General features: G+C 35.6%; 1 protein-coding gene across 2 annotated transcripts in view; it reads right to left on the bottom strand.

The window, feature by feature from the left end:
• Positions 1–395: 395 nt before the first annotated feature.
• Positions 396–19,965, bottom strand: part of FAM174A (family with sequence similarity 174 member A) — a 35,072-nt gene continuing 15,502 nt past the window's right edge. Inside the window, exons 2-3 of one of the 2 annotated variants that reach the window (XM_027100539.1) lie at positions 13,154–13,288; positions 396–959 (exon numbers count right to left, since the gene is read on the bottom strand). In XM_027100539.1, coding sequence (XP_026956340.1) covers positions 956–959; positions 13,154–13,288 — 139 coding nt within the window. In that variant the 3' untranslated portion in view covers positions 396–955. Of the gene's footprint in view, positions 960–13,149; positions 13,289–19,965 lie in introns of those variants that run through there. The other variant, XM_027100540.1, reaches the window with a different exon arrangement.

The following is a 19,965-nucleotide window of genomic DNA, read 5'->3' on the forward strand; positions in this document are numbered from 1 at the left end:
CTCCTCTAATTTTTAGAATGTGAAAAACTGAAGCTCAATAGTGTTAAATACATGTTCAGAAGATAATGAAGTCAGTCTCTGTATCTAGGTCTGTCTGACTCCAAGGTCTATACACATGCTTTAATTCCTTACTCTCCTATGTCATAATGTGATGGGAATGTTTTCACCGTTACTTTTCTCTCTCTCACAATACTGTAAATATATTAAATGGCTTTGAAATTCACTGGTTTCTGAAATATCTAATCAAAGTAGTATCATAATTTAACAAGGAAGTTGCTAAAATACAATAACTCTTTTTGACAGATTTTTCTAGAAATCAAATAAAATACATATGTTAATATGTAATTCTATAGTGTTGTGTTTATCTTGTAAACACATCTGTACCACTTTAAAAGTATTTTAAATCATATTTATTGTTTTGCATACAACTCAGACATTTTTAATATTCAAAAAACCCAAATGCAAAGTAATAAATTTGGCTTCTTTTCCCCACAAAAATGGGAAATACATCTTGGTAAAGAAATTTTTAAATTGTTTTTACACACCAGTTGTTTGTTGGGAATTATAGTTCCAGGAAGAAAAACAAAACAAAACCAAACCTTAACTGGCCAAAAAAAAAAAAAATTAACTGATTAGTATGTAAACAGTTTACAATAATAAGGTAAGCAAGAAAGAAAAACTGATCAGAAAATACCCTGCTTTAAAGTAATTTTCAAATTTCTATTATGGTACAATTTATTCCCAACAACTCTGAGCCCATTAAGAGCACTTCTACAAAGAGAAATACATAACAAAATGATACAGTATTTATTGCAACAAGAAATTAATTAAAGGTTATCATAATATATGTAACTTAAATACCCCCCCATTGATAAAGTGGCTTTTTATTCCTTAAACATAGAAATTCTGCTCTTCATTGTAGAAAGATGAAGTCCTCTCATCAAAAGGCACATTTTTATCTGCAAGGAAAATAAAAATACTATAAATGCCCATCCTGGAACAAATTTAAACACATTTAAAAATATTCCCAAAGATTTGAAATGACAGAAGCTAATGAAAGTATTTAAGGAAATGATAATGAATGGCACCAATAAAACACATGATTACTTTGTCTATATTAATTATATCAGATAATATTCTTCAAATTATAATTCTAACTTTTTCAAAGGAATTTTATATATAATTATTGTGGGTAATTAAAGGCTATTTCATAGTCATACTAAAGTTATATCCTTATATAATATTCATAAACAACTTTAGTTGACTTAAGTATACAATGTAGTTATTTATGTATAGTTTCTATAAACACAATTCTTAACTGATCCTATGTCTAAACCTTCAGAAATGAGGATTAATTGAAGTTGCATGCCTGGAAGTATATTCAATGAAACAAATAAAAAATGCTTTTAATATTTATAATACAGTTACAAAATTTATCCATACAGAAGATAAGGTTTTCTCTAAACTATATAATGGGCAAATTTGCCCATTTTCTTACCTTATTGACTAGTTTATGGTAATATGAGGCTATATTTTCATCACATATTTTTATAGACTTTAATTCTAATTATACATCAGGCTTTAGTGCTACTTAATCCAAACCATAGATTCCAAGAAACTTCTGCTAATAAGAGCCATTACAACCAAAAGCACGTAGTCCAACCAAAGCCAAAGGTGTGCAGATTTTACTAACTTAATAAATCGTCCTTTATAATCATCATTAACACATAGAACTTCACTGGAGATACCTATGAGAATGAGTAATACTCTCTTCCAACTTATTGTTTTGTCTGAATCTTTAGTAAGCAATCTATAATAGACCTCTAAATGATTAGATTATTACAAGCTAATGAGATTCTAATAAACTTTAATTTGAGGGTAAATTTAAGCTTTTTAAAAATATATATTGAAGGTCATTAAAAAACCTGCTACTCATGAACAATAAATAATTCCTCGGAATTCATGCCTACATTTAGTGACCCCCAACTCCAAACCCAACATTTCTCTTTTGCCAGTTGCCAAATTTAACCTTCAGAAAATACTCTGAATAGCCAGAGTGACATATTATAAGCTGTCTGCTCAATATTTCTTATCTCCTTTTTGTTTGCTAATAAAAATACTGATTTTTTTGTGAGCAAAGTAGGGTGGCAGTCTGTTGGGAAGGGGAGAGTTCTGAGAAATTTTGATTTCCTGATAAAGAGACAGATGTGGCTTGGGTTCTTGCCTCTCACTATTTTGTTTTCTGGAATACAGATGTGATGGCTAAAATGGAAGCAGCCATATAACCATGATAAAACAAACATCAGAAAAGATTTGGGAAAACTGCATAGATATAGAGATCCTGTAATCAAACTGCCATTGAATAGATGCCAGGAGTCAACTCCTGTATACTTCTTATGATAGGAAAAGACTTTCGAGTCTCTGTAATTCTAGGTTCTCTACTACTTGTAGCAAGAAATAGTCAATCTAACAGAAGCAGAAAGTAGAATGGTGGTTACCAGGGACTGAGGGGAAAGGGAAATGGGGAATTGCTACTCTAAAGGGTATGAGTTTCAGTTATGCAAGATGAGTAAGTTCTAGAGACCTGTTAAATAACATTGCACCTAAGGTTAACAATAGTGTATTATGTAACTAAAAATTTGAGAGGGTAAATCTCATGTTAAATATTTTTACCACATGTTTTTCTATGAGGTAAAGCAAGTCTGTAGTATCAATACATTTTATGGAAACCTCAGTGTGAGTATTTTTCAAGCTTCAAGAATGTTCTGTCTCTACACATTATGCAATGATACAATAAAAAAAGACATTTTCAAGGACAAACTAAGAGCTCACTGGGAAAATCTTAAACTATCAAAATGGCTATTAAACCAAATCAAGTTTGAAAGGAAAAACTGTCCTAGTGTAGTCAAGAGTATTGTTATTCTTTGTTCATTTAAATACATTTGCAAATATTAGATTACTGGAGTTTTTTTTCCTCCCTGGTCCTTTTAAAGAAGAGATAATGTCTTTGGATTTTAAAGAATGAACACTATCTGAGAATGATGGGAAAGGTTAATGCCTTAATAATTGTGTTTAGGACTTTTTCTGTCCATAAACTTGAGGTCCTTGTCCCTGTACGTCCTGCAACCCCATTCACATAAATCAACCTTACAGGTGGCTATGCTCTGCGTCCCACGCCCAACTATCCCACTATATACCTCAGAGAGTCTGCAATCCAGACTATCACGGCAGAATATAAATCCTGAACCAAAGCAGTAAGTAAACATTTTATTAAATAGATCAACTGCTATATGAACAGAAACTTGTGATTCAACTGTTCTGTAAGTTTCCATTTGACAGAATTAGTTTAGACCAGATCAGTCAAACACTTTTGCTCTAGGTTTGTACTGTCCAACACAATAGCAATCTGGCAATTTAAATTAAAATTTCAATTAGTTAAAACCCAATAAAATTAAACATTCAGTTCCTCAGTCACACTAGTCAAATTTCAAATGTTGAAGAGCCACATATGGCTAGCGGCTATCATATTAGACAGGGCAACTCTAGACCATGTGCTGAGATGAGAAAACAGCATTACCAAACAGAATTTAATGTTACATATCATTTGTTGAAATAATATACAAATTATTCATGTTCTTAACCAATAAGGACACTGTGATGATGAATGGAGGAAGGCAAATTTTCTTCTAAGGCTCAATGTCCACAAAAAAGTAAAACATACAAAAAACCCCAAAACCCTACATGAAGGTTCTCTTTTATTACCTGTTTAAATAATGACAAAGACAGCATAGTTCCCTTTAAATGGGTAAACTACAGACTATCCTACTAGTAACACACACTGGACATCCTTAAATACCAATTTCTATCTAAAATAAGCATTAGTACTTTGACATATTCCTATACATATTCTGTTTACTTTGAGTAACCTTAGTGTTTATTCTGATAAAATGTTATGCTCCACATTGAAAGTAGTGATTTAGAAATTAGAACTATTTTCAAATTGATAACTGTTTGAATAAGATCTTCTTAATGAGAGTTTCTGGTTAACACACTTATATCAAACCTGCTTCCTGACTGTGATATGCTGATGTTAATAACCAGAAAATACTTTGTAGCCAAGGAACATTGAGCACAAATGTAATGAACACATACAATACAATACTAAATTTAATGAAGCAGAATGGAAGTAGCTAAAAAGCAAATATAGAGTTTTTAAAATTACATACTTGGCAGAAATCACTAGAATAGCCTTGAAGTGATAGCAGTACTAGCTTTTAGAAGCTGCTACCAAGATTGCCAAAATGTCCTTTAGTGTACATCAATATAAAATAATAATAATAACTTTACTGTTCAGCAGAAATCAAACAGAATAACAAGGTATTTTTTCCACTTGTTTTGTGTTGTAAAGCACTGTTTTAAACTGCGTTTTTGAGACTGCTTATGAGTATTTATTTCCAACATTTTTTTAAAGAAAAATGAAGGTAATTTTTAGTTAATATACAGCTGTCTCTGATTACTTATCGGTTTTTCTATCTGAGAGAGCTAAAACATCCTACACAATTGTTAAAGAATTGATATTTGGTTTTCAGTTTTATAATTCCTTTGCACAAAATGTTTCAGTAACCAAACAAAAGAAATTACCTCTAATATACAAAATTAGGATATCAATAGCAAATTCAAGAGAAGTCATATTAACTAAACTGCTTGAGCTATTTTTTTCCACATACCTACAAATTTTCCCAATTTTACTGTATTAACCTCAATGCTTAAATCTAGTGGTAAGGATGGTTAACTCCTCAATATCCATTCAACCCCAGATAATAATTCTGAACTAATCATGGTATTTCCATTTTTCTTGCAAGTGTTTAGTTTAGGAATGATCACATAACCAATGATATGAAAAACAAAAACAAAACTCTGTTAAACAGAGTTTCTGGGGAAACTATTCTCATTCCTAAGAAGGAGACACAAGATAGCTGGTCCCTAACTTCCACTGAAAATTACTATTCTGGGCATGATTATAGGAACTGCTGGCACCATCCTATTATTGGCCTCAGAATGAAGCCCGCACTTGAAGATGGTCAGAGTCAAAGGGATCACAAAGAACAGAAGCCAAGAGCCCTGATGTACTGTGCCTGGAGTTGGCCCTACCTGTTATATCTTATTACATGAAATAATAAACTTCCTTCAGGAAATTTAGGTTAAACCATATACTAGCAGTTTCATATGGTTCAATCTAATGCAAAGAAAGTTAAAAATAAGTACTCCAAATTCTAGCCACCAACAATTACTATTAAAATTTTTATGTACTAAAAGCCACATTAAAAATACCCCTCTCAGAAAGAGCTGACTACAAAAGGATAGTTTTATACTGTGATGAAATTTTAAGCAAGGAAATTAATTTACCTCTCTGGAAATGACTTGCTTCCCGTTATTTTGTGGATAGAATTTGGAAAATGAAGATGAACTAATGAACTAATTTTAGAAAGCACTTAAACAATGAAAGAACCATCAGTAAGACATGATCCAACAAGAATCACCAGCAGTTATACTGTAGACTAATACGATTCTGCACTGCAGTTGACAAGGCAGGCAAATCATAATATTTATATTCCTAATTTTGGGGGTCCCATTTGAAAAATGAACAATAGCGAGTGCTTGTACAGAAGACAGAATGAACAGACTTTAGAATTATTCTTTTTATGGGTATAAATCAAATAAATATTTGAAAAATGAAATGAGATTTCAGCAGGAAGAAAAGCCTAGATTACTTAAACTCTCTGAGCCTCAGTTTTCCTATCTTTTCCTCTGCAGAGCACAGGCTCCGGATGCGCAGGCTCAGTGGCCTGGCCCATGGGCCCAGCCGCTCTGCGGCATGTGGGATCTTCCCGGACTGGGGCACGAACCCGTGTCCCCTGCATCGGCAGGTGGACTCTCAACCACTGCGCCACCTGGGAAGCCCCAGTTTTCCTATCTTTAAAGTGAGAGCAATAGAAACTACCCTGCAAGATGGTCTTGATGATTTCATTGTTAAGGAGCCTAGCACAGTGTCTGGTACATCCTACACTAAGGCAGGTATTTACTATCAAGTGATTATTATAATTACACCTATTATAGTTCTGCTACCCCACTCTGTCCAGGTTTCCCCCTGGCTCACTGATAGGACCCCTGCCTGATTTTATCCCTCTAAAGACATTCTCTCTACCACTGTCATACATTCCTTTGCTTTTTTCTACCATTTATGTGACTGCTCTGGGAAGCCCTTCCTGAAAATCCTCTTTCAGGACCTACGAAGACCTTGTGATACACTCTCCATATAAGTATTGATTTTTCCCTTTTATTGAGAGCAACAAATGGCATTAACCATGATTATCAGCTGTTATTAAAGTGAGTTACAATAGGATCTATACAGATAGTCCCCAACTTATGATGGTTTGACTTAACAATTTTTTTGACTTTATCATGGTGTGAAAATAATATGCATTCAGTTGAAACCATACTTCAAATTTTGAATTAGATCTTTTCTCAGGCTAGTATTATCTTTCCTCTTTTGTGATGCGGGGCAGTGGCAGGGAACCATGGTTCCCAATCAGCCATGTGATCACGTGGGTAAACAAATGATACACTTAAAACCATTTTGTCCTCATACAACCAATCTGTTTTTCACTTTCAGTGTGGTACTCAATAAATTACATGAGATATTCAACACTTTATTATAAAACAGGCTTTGTGTTAGATGATTTTGCCCAACTATAGGCTGATATAAGTGCTCTGAGTACATTTAAGGTAGGCCAGGCTAAGCTATGATGTTCAGTTAAGTTTGGTTTATTAAATGCACTTCCGACTTACGATATCATCAATTTACACTGGCTTTATCAGGACATGTCCCCATTGTAAGTTGAGGAAGATCTGTGCATCTTTCCCACAAGATAAATTTGAAATGTTGAATAAACTGATGGCATAATGCATGTTTAATATCTAATACCAACATTGGAAGATCAGAGGAAGTCCTGCCCATTGAATCTACTTCAAATGAAGTAATAGAATTTGGACTGTATATCTCAACAGGAAATAATCTCTAAGTTACAGAAGGTAATAGGAATACAAACACACCTCTATCCACACTTCTCTGAAACTTCTGTCCATCACTAGAAAAGAAATGAGTCTACCTTCCTCAAAGTGAGAGACAGAAAAAGAGGTCGATGTGTGCATAGACCTTGAAAAAAAATCACAGTAGAGATCTAAAATCAGTGTAGGTGTTATTTAATGCTGTTTGAAGAAGAAAATAAAAGGGGAATAGAAAAACTGGTCTTTGCTTCTTGGCACCCTGAAATATCCATCTTATTGCTCATTTTAAAAGGTGCAAAAGTAGGTCGGGCTTAGAGAAGAGCATTACCTCTGGTTTTAGCAAGGTCAAAAAACAATAATTGGGAATCCTAAGTCTAGCTCAGACTTCTTTGTTCTGTATTTCTGGCCTATGTATGTATATCTATTGTTAACGACATGAGGCTGGGCATTTTGTCCATTTTTGTTCACCACTGTATCCCCAGAGCTTAGTAGAGTGCCTGGGGATACATGGCAGATAGTCTATCATTGCTCTTAGTGAAAAAATGAATCCATCCAATTTGCTATGTCTTCTGGGATATCATAGGCACCTCCAATATTCATGGTTAAAACTGACCTCACACCCTTTGATAATAACCCCACTCCTATAAATTTACCCTGAGCATACACCTCTAATAATATAAAAATATGTATGTGCAGGTTTATTCATTGCAGTATAATTTGTAATTGCAAAATCATTGAAAACTACCTAAACATCAGAGCATAGGCAACTGATTCAATAAATCATGATACATACACAACATGGAGTACTATGTAGCTGTGAAAAATAAAATCTCTATGAACTTATGTAGCATGACTTACAAGAGATACTATTAAGTGCAACCAAAAAATATAAAAGAATATACACTATATGCTACCTCTTGTGTAAGAAAGAAGAGAAACATAAGAAATAACATATTCCAACCAACTTTCATCAAAAGAACCACAGGAGGACAAACCAGAAAATAATGAAGTTGATTATCTACAATGGGTGAGATGGGAAGAATGGAGTGGAAGGGATATGAGGGAGTGCTACTTCTCTGAGTGTGCCAGAGAGTGAGTGGGTGTATATTCTTAAAATTTTTTGGTATAGTTTTTACTTTTGGAAGCATGTTAGTGTTTTTCATATTTAAAAAAAACAATAAAAATGGGAAGGACAGAATAAATCTAAAACAGAAGCAAGCAAATGACTTAAATTATATTTCAAATGACTATTACAACCACATAGAAGAGGGGAGAAAAAAAAGAACTAAGCCAAATTACTTACTGTATCTGACTACCCTCAGTCCTGGGCAGGATGAGGCTCTGAGGAGAAAACTGCAAACAAATCCTAAACTCTTCTTGGTAGATTTGATTATTGTAGTGCTCTAGGCAAAGCAATTCTGAAACTATATTAGTTTTATTATAAGATTGAGCAAAGAAGTAAACATATTGATGTTGCTGGGAGCCAGGATGTTGCTGGGAGACATTCTTAACACAATGAACAAGAAAAATGCCACTATGGAAAAGGAAGAAGGCAAGAAAGAACCCACTGGGAATGGACTGGAATGGTAGAATGGGAGGTGTGAAGTAATAATATCTAAAGTATGCACATATATGCAAATATGCATGTATAAGTGTGCACGAGTGTGTGTGTGTGTGTGTGCGTGCGCATGTGCGCTTATGTATACATTTCATAAGCTTGTCTGCTGACAGGGCCAAGAAGCAAGGACGCCCAGTAACAAAGAGCTCACCTAGTACCCAAAGGAACTAAGCCTCCTTGGAGAAATGGTTGATTCCATGGCTGTAGCAGGGTAGGTACAAAATGAGCCTGGAACACCTTGTTAGGCCAAAATGTAAGGAAGTGCTTAAAAAAAAAAGGGAGCAAATCACAAGTGCACAGAAGCCAGCTTGAAGAGGCTCCCACTGGCAAGTACATCAGTGAATTATAAACCTTTGAAAAAAGAGAAAATCATGATTCCACAATGTCAATAAGTAGATAGACAGGTAAGTAGATAGATAGATAGATAGATAGATAGTTAGATAGGCACACGGATAGGTAGAAAAAGAAGAAATGAGGGTAAGCTCTTGCTTACAGTACAGTGTCCATGCTGAATGGTAAATATGGAGGAAATGTTGTGGTTGGAAAAATCATTATTTTGCAACTATCATAGTGAAGATTAGATCAGGCAAGAATCATGACAAATGGGTACTAAACCAGGGGGAAATGTTGATGATAAGCAAAATATTTTCATGATTTTAAAATGTCTATTTATTAGTTGCAAAGGGGAAAAAAACAGTGCATACTAGAGAAATTAGACAAAACCTTGAAGAGGTACATCACAATTACCACTGCTACTGAAGGACAGATGGACACTATGTGTCTCCAGATACAATATCCTGAGAAGGATGTAGAAAGATCTATGTAGTATTTCCACTAAGAATGCATACTCTGAATCTAATTATAAGGAAATGCCAGAACATCACTTAAATATAAAATGAGAGGGATGCAATCTTCCATATCTATATTATGTGAGGAAAGAGAGAACACAAGAGAACAAATAAAGTAAAATGTTAAGGAAAGGTGATTCTAGATAAAAAGTTTAGGATACTCTTTGTACTATTTTTATTCCTATAACTTTTCTGTAGATTTGAAATTATTCCCAGACAGAAAGTTTTCTCTTTTTAAGTAATGTATGAACATATGCTCTTTGAAGAAAAAAAATCAAATAACATAGAAGTATATAGAAGGAAAAGTAAAAATGAAAATGAACTGTCAACCCCCCAGTCTCACCTCTTCCCCACTAGAAGCTAAGCTTCACGAAGTCAGGATTTAAAAAATTTGTCTTTTCTATTCTGTTGCTTTAATGTGTTCCAAGCACCTAGACTAGTGCCAGGCATTAAATAGTTGCTGTATAAACTAGCTGCTACATCATTCATTTATTGGATGAATGAATGAATGAATAGGTAAGTACACTTAACAGTGTGCTGTTCTCCTTACTTAATCTAGACATATGTACGTTAAAGTTTATTCTAAGTTTTTTAAGTAAATGGTATCATAATACTAAAAAATTCAAGCTGATTTCACTATCAATTATCACTGATAATTATCATTATCATTACTCCCAAAACTGCTTCTCCATTATTACCATTTCTCTCTCTTTCACCCCCCAAACACAATACCTAAATCTTGTTGATAATACCTTTCAAAGCCTCTTGAATAATTCACTCCTCTCTACTTCTCTTGCTATCACCTAGCACAGGCCACCCCATGTACGTGTACCATCTAACGGGTCTTCTTCCTGGTCACCTTACCCCTTATCTTACTCTTCTCCAATTTATGCACAGTAATCTTCGAACTATAGCTTTGATTGTTTTCCCTGTCTTAAAATTTTCCAAGTGTCTCTTTGTAACCTGTAGAATAATTTCTAACTGATTAACATGGATCACAGCCTGCCTTCTGATTCTTTGTTCTGCCTTACCCTCTTCCTTTTGCATTCAAAGCTCAAAAATCATTCATCCACCCATTCATTTATTTCACACATATTAATATAGCATATATTTAACTTCTTTGAGTTTCTTGAATACACTATACTATACTCTTTTGCTTCTGGTACTTTGTGACTGCAGTTCTGTCTCCAACTCCTGCCCCTGTATCCACCTTTCATTTAGCTAATTTTTACTCATGTCTCAAGTCTCAGTTTACATGTCACTTCCAAGAGGCTTTTCTGGACCATGTGTTTTTGGTTAAGTGTTCTGTGCCCCCACTATTGGTTCTCACACCACCCTATTCTTATTCTTTCTCTGTTTATGTAACTCTGATTAATGTCTAGCTGCCTAATGGAATGCAAGATTCATGAGAAGCAGGGCATAAGAGAGGGATAAATATGGGAGAAAGGTCTGTGATGAAGCAAAATACAGAATAAAAGATGGCTACAGGTAACTATATATCTCATGGAAACTGTCCCCTTCTTTATGCCCCTCCTACCTTCCCTAGTTCTGTCCCTCTTCATCACTCCTAGGCCACTTTCCCCACTACTACAACACAGATCTCGTTATCTGATTACATATATTTCAGTCAAGCGGCATCAATAGTTCTCCAATGATAGCAGGGCACTACCAAACTCCTTAAAAGACTACAAAATTCTTCCGGGCTTCCCTGGTGGCGCAGTGGTTGAGAGTCCGCCTGCCGATGCAGGGGACACAGGTTCGTGCCCTGGTCCGGGAAGATTCCCACATGCCGCGGAGCGGCTGGGCCCGTGAGCCACGGCCACTGAGCCTGTGCGTCCGGAGCCTGTGCTCTGCTACAGGAGAGGCCACAACAGTGAGAGGCCCGCGTACCGCAAAAAAAAAAAAAAAAAAAAAAAAAATTCTTCCTATTTTGCTAAAAAACAAAGACCTTGCCCATCCCCATGACTTGTCACAGCTGATCCCCAGGTATAACACCTTTCATGTATAAATACATGTGCACACAAAACAGGCTGCATTCCAGACATTTTCTGCTGCTTACATTCTGAACAGCTATCATTTTTCACAACTACTAAGCTCTGGGTGGTTGCTTCTGACTGTCAAGCACACTTAAAATAGACAAACTGGGCTTCAAATTCAGTTCCTCTTTGGAAACAACCCCGACTTCCTAAGTCAACAGCTTCCTTTTTTGTGTTCCCTTTCTGTGTGTGTACAGAAGAGGTACCTCGTATGCATTTAGCTTTTTAAAATACTACAAATACCACACTCTTTAAATACTATAAGAACTTTGCTGAAAATTAAAGGAAAATAATTATATAAAAAGTGAGACTTCACCCCCCATCCTCCTCAATGAGCACCTTCTGTAGGGTGAGCCCAAGATGAGAGAAATGGTGAGGTGTTCCCTCAGTCAGTCTCAGTTCCCAACTGTATTTCACAATTACTGTCATTCTAGTGTGTAAAGATAAGTATCTATTACACACAGTGGCTCCTAAATGCATGCAAGCAACTTCATCAGGTTCACACCAAAGGAGCAGTCAACAACTGGCAATATTAGACTTAATGGGCATTGTACAATACTTTATAGGCAATTTAAGGTCTTTCAGGGGGTATATTTGAATGTTCTAAATAAACTTTAGAATATTCTAAATAAAACATTTTTATGTATTCTATTCATGTTTATTTTCACTAAGAGACTGAATCCCTAATGAACAAATACAGTTGTTTTGTTCATGTTTATATATCAGGTCTCTAATACTATTTTATGGCATTTCATGAATGTATTTTTATTAAATGAATGAATTACCAGCAACTAAAAGCTCATATGTATTTGATTTAATAGCCCAATTTTTGTTGAGTCTTTTTTTTAACCCCCAGATTTCTGTACTCTTTCTATATGCACCTGATTCTGGACTCCAGTTTTCCTTCATCCAACCAATTTCCTCCTCTATTTCAACATGTCTTTCCCTATTGAGTGGAACATTTATTGCCTCCTTTCCTCATTCTATTTGCATTGAAACTAGTCTATATCCATATAACTTTGTTTATCCAAACCTTTTAGGAAAGGTCTTAACACTCAGTGAGAATAGATCTGAGAATAGACGTTATAGCCACACTGTCAGACCACTGACGATTAGTCCCACAATTCTGCCAAAAACACTGTTTACAAATAGAATAACCCAGACTAAAACCAAAATATTTTCAGAATGCAAAAAGAAAATCAAGTTTACTAATCTCCCTCCCTCCCTCCCTCCCTCCCTCCCTCTCTCTCTCTCTCTCTCTCTCTCTCTCACACACACACACACACACACACACACACACACACACACACAGAATTATTATTATGCAGCAGTTAAAAGGACCAAGCTCTTCAAGGAGATTTACAATAATGATTTCTTTGGGGGATGATATTCTATTGTTTACATCTCTTTTAGCAAAGCAATGCGAATGTGAACTATTTGTTGGGTATCACAAAGAACTTCATTAAATAGAACTGAAAATAATCATTTAGGATACAAACTGTTAAATGAAATTCTACCTTATTTTTTCAGTTTACTTGTCAAAGTACCTCCTGACTCATGGAATTAAACTGCTCAACACTTACCTTCGAGGATGATTGACATCAAACAATGTGTTATCATCATCCTCATCATCTTGTTCTAAAGGTGTCAATTCCATGTTTTCTATGTTAGTGTCCAAAACTCCGTATCTCCTAGTCTTTCGGTTTCTTCTTCTCATCCTATTAAATAGAACATATTAATGAATAAAAATTATTTGAATATGGTATACATGATCTTTATACTTACTTGTAAACTAAAAATAAATTATCCCAGTTTCTGACATTGGAGGCATTCAATATCAGAATGGTTACATTTCAGAAACGAAACCAATTTACCACCTAGGATTATCAATTAAACAAAAGCTACTCCTGTATGTTTGTGTGCCATCACCATTTCTTCTGTCTGACATACCTTCTTCTCTTTCTGTCAACGTATAATGTTGACAGATAATCCCTCAAGTCTTAGTTCTGGTACAATATTTTTACTGAAGGCTTATGTTCCAGCCTTTTCCCCATCTCCTCCATGCCTTACCACTGTGCAGCGTTAGGTACTTTCTGCCCCACTATGAAACTGTATGTATATATGCACTCAAATTCTAGACTAGGTAGCGTACACTCCTGGCTGCATATCAGAATCACCTAGGGTATTTTAAAAAGCTCCTTACTCGGGCCGTATTGCCATACAATTAAATTATAATTTCCAGGGATAGGAACTAGACATCAATAGCTTATTAACGTTCTACAAGTGTCTCCAATGTACTGAAAGCCACTATCCTAGATCAATGGTTCTTGAAGTGTGGTTCTCTGGATCAGCAGAATCACAGTCATCTAGGGGCTTATTAGAAATGCAAATCCTCATGCCCACCTGGACCTAGTGAGTAAGAAACTTTGAATTTGGGGCCCAGAAACCAGTGTTTGAACAACGACTCCTTGTGAGTTTGATGCAAACTAAAGTTAGAGAACTACTGCTCTAGAGGAGAGAAAATATTTTAATATTTAACTATTATCTGTATATATATGAAGGCATCTCATGATTTAGAACCCTACTGTCTCCTTCTCTCTCAAATAACTTGTTCTTTTCCTTCTAATTATTTATCTCAGTTTGCATTTATGTGTGCTACATATGTATTTATTTGAGTGTTTATTTGCCTGTCTCTCCCACTAAGTTGCATGAGGGGAGAAGCCATGCCTATCATGTTCAGCACTGTATTACTACTTTGTAGCACAGTGTCTGATTAAGATTCTCCTTAAATATTTGTTGAGGGTCTGAGTGACATCATATTCTAGTTCAGTGATCCAAATCTGACCCTGAAATCAATGCCTATATCACCTCCAACGTAACAACCTCAACTCTATACACACAGAAAAATGTTTCACACAAGTATCTATGGGAGTTTAAAAACAAAACAGAAAATAGCAAGTAATAACAAATAAGTTTACTTAAATTCTGATTCACTTTGTATGAGGTAATAAGTGTGATAAGAAATACTACAACTATAGCACCAAGTATAGAGCAATACGAGCCTCTGTAAAAATGATAGTGGGGACCCCTAGGAGACAAACTGTCCCGCGTGTGTATATATATTTGAGCCTTACTAAGAAATATTTGAGTCTTACTAAGCATCAGGCATTGTGCTAGCTTCTGGGTATAAAGTACCTGGCTGAGTGATCAAAATTTACAAAATATTACTAACTTTAGGTAAAAACCGAGATAATTTCCACTAATTACTGCCTAAAAATCTATTCTATATGCCCACCCAAAGATGGTAGAAAAGGAAACCGAGGTTTAAGTATAGTATTTAGAGCTACAAATATAACCAGTGAAAGAGTTAATACTAATAACTGGCAAAAATGAGGTAGAACTGGTGATGGTATGAAGTATAAGCCTGTCTTTATATAGTGAAAAATTACATGTGTTTAGTTGTTAAATTTACAAGTATATATATGTGTGCATGTTTCTATGCATTGAATATGTGTGTATGCTGATAAACATACACATACACACATACCTTATGTAGACCAGAAATCTAAACTTTTTTCTGTAAAGGATCAGACAGTAAATATTTTAGGCACTGTACATCACATATGGTCTCTGTCACACATTCATCTTAACTTCTTCAGTTATTACTTTGATTTTTTACAACGCTTTAAAAATGTAAGACACATTCTTGGCTCATAGGCCTTAGAAAAACAGGTCAGCAGACTGGATATGGCCTATGGGTCAGTTTGCCAATCTCTGATTTAGACTTATGAAAGTAATTCACAGAAGAACTAAGAACAGAAATGATAGAAGTACTGACACTGGAAGTAGGAATAGAAAGGTACAGGGGAATTATAATTCACTATTGGTCTTTTTGAACCACATGATTTAATAACATTTGCACGCATTGCTTTGATTTTAAAAAGTGAATACATAAGAATGAGTGAAGCCACTTGGCAGCTTAAGTTAAGAATATTCAGAGTCATAATTTCTTCTCTTCCCTTTTGCCAGTCTGTTGCTCAACTTTCTAAACCATATGGCTTCCAAACATTCTGGCATTTCAGTCATGTGAAATTATTTTTGGAAATAAACTAGATTCTTTCAAATCACATATTACATATCAAATAGTCAATATGTTAATAACCAGGTCATTGTCAGTCACAGGATACCTTGCCAAGCCTTTAAAAAGGAAATGATATGAACATAGAGTTTAAGGACTTTTGACATCTCAGCTGACACTCTTCTCCACTTCCAAGGTCATCATCATACCTTGAATGATTTTCCAATCTTTCAATGAGTGGCTAATCTAATCTGCCCAATAACACTGTTTTCTCTTTCTGTTTAAACATTTGACTGCATTGGTGTGAGCACTTTATCATTTATTTCAGCTTCTACTGTCTTTTAACGTGTATATAAATACCACTTTCTGAATCCAAACTCTTTAATAAGAACCTACTTCATATGCAAAGACTGTGTACTCTCAGGCACCAAATAAATAGGGGAATGCAGTTCAGTTAAAATGAATTTAGTATTTTAGTAAATGTCACTAATTCATACAAGAATAAGTCAAATAAAAAACTATATATTGTTAAATAGAATTTAAACTTGAAATGCAACTTCCCTAAGAATGTCTTTCCTAAGTCCAAGGATATAGGCGGTGATGGCTGCATGGTCATGACAGCTTTATGGCCATAAAAACATCAAATATAATAAAACACATCCATATGCAGTGATTTTTCTCAGGGAAAGCCAGAAACACTTATAAAGCTTTAAAATTATTGGGCTGATTCAATGAACCGCCTACTTAAAATACTAATAAATATGAAGTGAAAAATACAGTACACATAAAAATATACTGAAACTTTAAGTAAAAAGGCTACTTCCATTTTTTAATATGCAGTGTACATTATTTTTAAACAAAAGAGAGGAGGATTTAAAATTCATGCAATTTTAACAGCTATGGCTCTTATCCTACAAATTAATGTTTTCATTAAGCTCATGATGCCCAATTTGTCCAAGTATGTTAATAACTACATACATATAATCATAGATATGCACAGTTTTCTACCAGACATAGTAAACGCATAACTGCAACATGAAAAAATATTTTGTTGGCTCTTCAGTTAACAAAAAAATTGGGACTTTATCTATAAATGTGTAGAGAGGAAAATATGGAAGCCTAAGAAGGCAAAAGAAAATAGCAATATGGTTTATTATTATATTGAATTATATTCATTCATCACATGGCAATCACAGGTAAATGATCTTGATTAGATACCTTCCAGGTATTCAAGTTATTATTCAAATAGCTATCTAAAATAGATGCAGATTCCTCTATGTTCCATTATACTCAGGTCGGTAAGAATTATTTCTGTTTAAATAACATGTAAAAGCTACAGTAGAAAAATTAAACTACTAAGTAAGGTTGATAAAATTTTATGTAAAAATGTATGGTGCCACATAAAATAAACACAACAGAATAAAACTCCATTTCATTTTACTACTCTGTGAAAGGGAGAAAACCAATCAATGTAACCTGCTGTAACTTGCTGTACCGATCTGATTTTCTTGTTTTAACTGAATGCCTGTAGGGTATTATTAAGTAAGGAATTATATAAGTAATATTATTTCTTAATTTCTTCTATTACGCATTCAAAACTGACTGAGGAATATAGTATTTAGTGTATATTTTATAGACATACACTCTCCTATATGATTAGGCACAATGATAAAGCAGAGTAAATCTTAATAAAGGTACGACTAATGATACAGAATTTGTTTGCCTTGACTTTTTTTGGCAAGAAAAGTGAATTACTGATCAAGAATGGTTTTGGAACTCATTTTTTTTGCACTGAGACATAACTAAATAAAAATTGGTGAGCCACAATTTTAGTTGTCTATGATATTCATGAAGAAATTCAACCCAATATATAACACACAGTAAAAATTATTTTATCTGAAATCTCTTTCATCTTCATCTCCCATTCACCAAACCTAATCATGTTTTTCAAGAAGCAGACACCAGTAAGAGATGAGTATGTTATGAGTTGAATTGTGTCCCCTGAAAATTCATATGTTTAAATCCTAATCCTTAGTTGCTCAGAATGTGATGTTGTTTGAAAACAGGGTCTTCACAGAGTCAGTCAAGTTAAAATGAAGTCATCAGAATGAGCCCTACTCCAACATGACCAGTGTCCTTATAAAAAGATGAAATTTGGAGACAGATAAGGATACAGAGAGAACACCAAGTGATCATGAAGCTGGCCCATCTAAAAGCCAAGGAGAGAGACCTGGAACAGAACCTTCTCTATATTAGTCTGCTCAGTTTGTCATAACAAAATACCATAGTCTTGATGGCTCAAACAACAGAAATTTATTTATCACCATTCTTGTGTCTGGGAAGTCTAAGATAAAGGTACCGCAAGATAGGTTTCATTCTGAGGCGTCTTCCCTTGGCTTGTAGGCAGCTGTCATTTCACTGTGTGCTCACATGATCTCTTCTTCGAGTATAAAGGAAGAGAAAGAGAGCAATCTGGAGTCTTTTCCTTTCCTTATAAGGGATCAGCTCTATTAGACAGGGCCCCTCCCCTATGACCTCATTGAACCTTTTTCGCCTCCTCACAGGCTTTATCTTCAAGTACAGTCACATATGAATTTGGTGGGGGAGGGGGACGTAAACATTCAGTCACTCCCTCATAACTCTCAGAAGAAACCGACACTGCCAATACCTTGATTTCGAATGTCTAGCCTCCAAAACTGTGACGTGATAAAATTTTGTTAAGTTCACCTAGTTTGTGGTACTTTGTTATAGCAGCCCTGGCAAACTAATACAGTATGCAGAAGATTTATCAGGGGAAAGGCTTCTGAAGGATAAAGAGGGAGGAAGCTGGAGACGAGGAGGAAATCCTACAGAGGGTGATACAGGTCTGACACCTGTGAGAGTAGAAAGGAAGGATGACAGGATAGGAACAGCAGTACCAGTGCAATGCAATTCTGAGAAAGTTTTGACCAGACCAATGGTATGTCCTTAAGCAAAGGTTGCCTATTAGAGAAGGGAGTCCTCTTTCAGTCACGATGACCAGATTTGGCTACATTCAATCATTGGCTGGAAGCAGGTTTAGGAATCATGGCACTGGCATGGATGTTGTGACAGATCCAAAGCTGTGGAAACTAGAGGCTATCCCCACAGCAGTGTCTCTTAAAGGGAGGTTTGATCAGTGTACTTCCACGGCTGCCACAATCACAAAGTCCAATTGACTGAACTTCCTAAGAATCACTGAAGTTCACTTATAGTGCTTACCACTGCTACTATCTATGGCCTTAATTATTAAAATAGCTTTATAACTGTCTACCTCTGTCTACTCTGGTCCCTCAGCAATCTCCCCTCTAAAATTACCAGTGGTTTCCTACTGCTTGGCAGTAAATGATTCTGTAATAAGGCCTATAAAGTTCAACACAGGATGGCTCATACTTTTCTCTCTAGCCTCACCTTGCTCTTGACTCTACATTCTACTTCACTTTCTATACTCCATTGACAAAGCCTTCCCTCATTCCCTCATAATAGCTATGCTTTCTCTGACATTGGCACCACAATATTGCTGTGGTACTGCCTATTCATTTTACAAGGAAGGCTTCCCTAATCTACCCGCCTAGGTCACAAGCACCTATTATTGGCTTCCATACCACCCATACACATATCCTTTGAAGAACTTATCAAAGATGTACTTGCACACTTATTTTTGTAACTTTTTATCTTCTCTATTAGACCATTAATTTCATGGGAACAGGAAATAGATCTGTTCTTATCCCTCTGCCTACAGCACACAAGGACTGGCATAAAGCATATGCCTAGGGCTTCCCTGGTGGTGCACTGGTTGGGGCTCTGCCTGGCGATGCAGGGGACGTGGGTTTGTGCCCTGTTCTGGGAGGATCCTGCATGCCGTGGAGCGGCTGGGCCTGTGGGCCATGGCCGCTGAGCCTGCACGTCCGGGAGAGGCCGCAGCGGTACCGCAAAAAAAAAAAGCATATGCCTAATAAATATCTGTTAAATTATTTAACTGAAATATTCAGATTCGCAATAGGTCTTGCATTTTCTCTGTATAACAAAGACACCTACAATTTTATATGCAAATCATCACCTCTGGTATAAGAAAAGCCAGAAAGAACACCATCTCCAGAACCATACCACAGCAAAACCTAAGGGATCTAGCCAATTTTTATATTGTAATTTGGATAATAGCCCCCTGGCTCAGGACACACACAACACACACACACACACACACACACACAACACACACACACACACACACCACACACACACACACACACACCACACACACACACACACACACACACACACACACACACACACACACAC

Source organism: Aethalodelphis obliquidens, unplaced genomic scaffold (genome assembly GCF_003676395.1).
Source record: "Aethalodelphis obliquidens isolate GAN/ISIS:26980383/991018 unplaced genomic scaffold, ASM367639v1 scaffold4, whole genome shotgun sequence".
In the NCBI taxonomy this organism is placed as follows: Eukaryota; Metazoa; Chordata; class Mammalia; order Artiodactyla; family Delphinidae; genus Aethalodelphis; species Aethalodelphis obliquidens.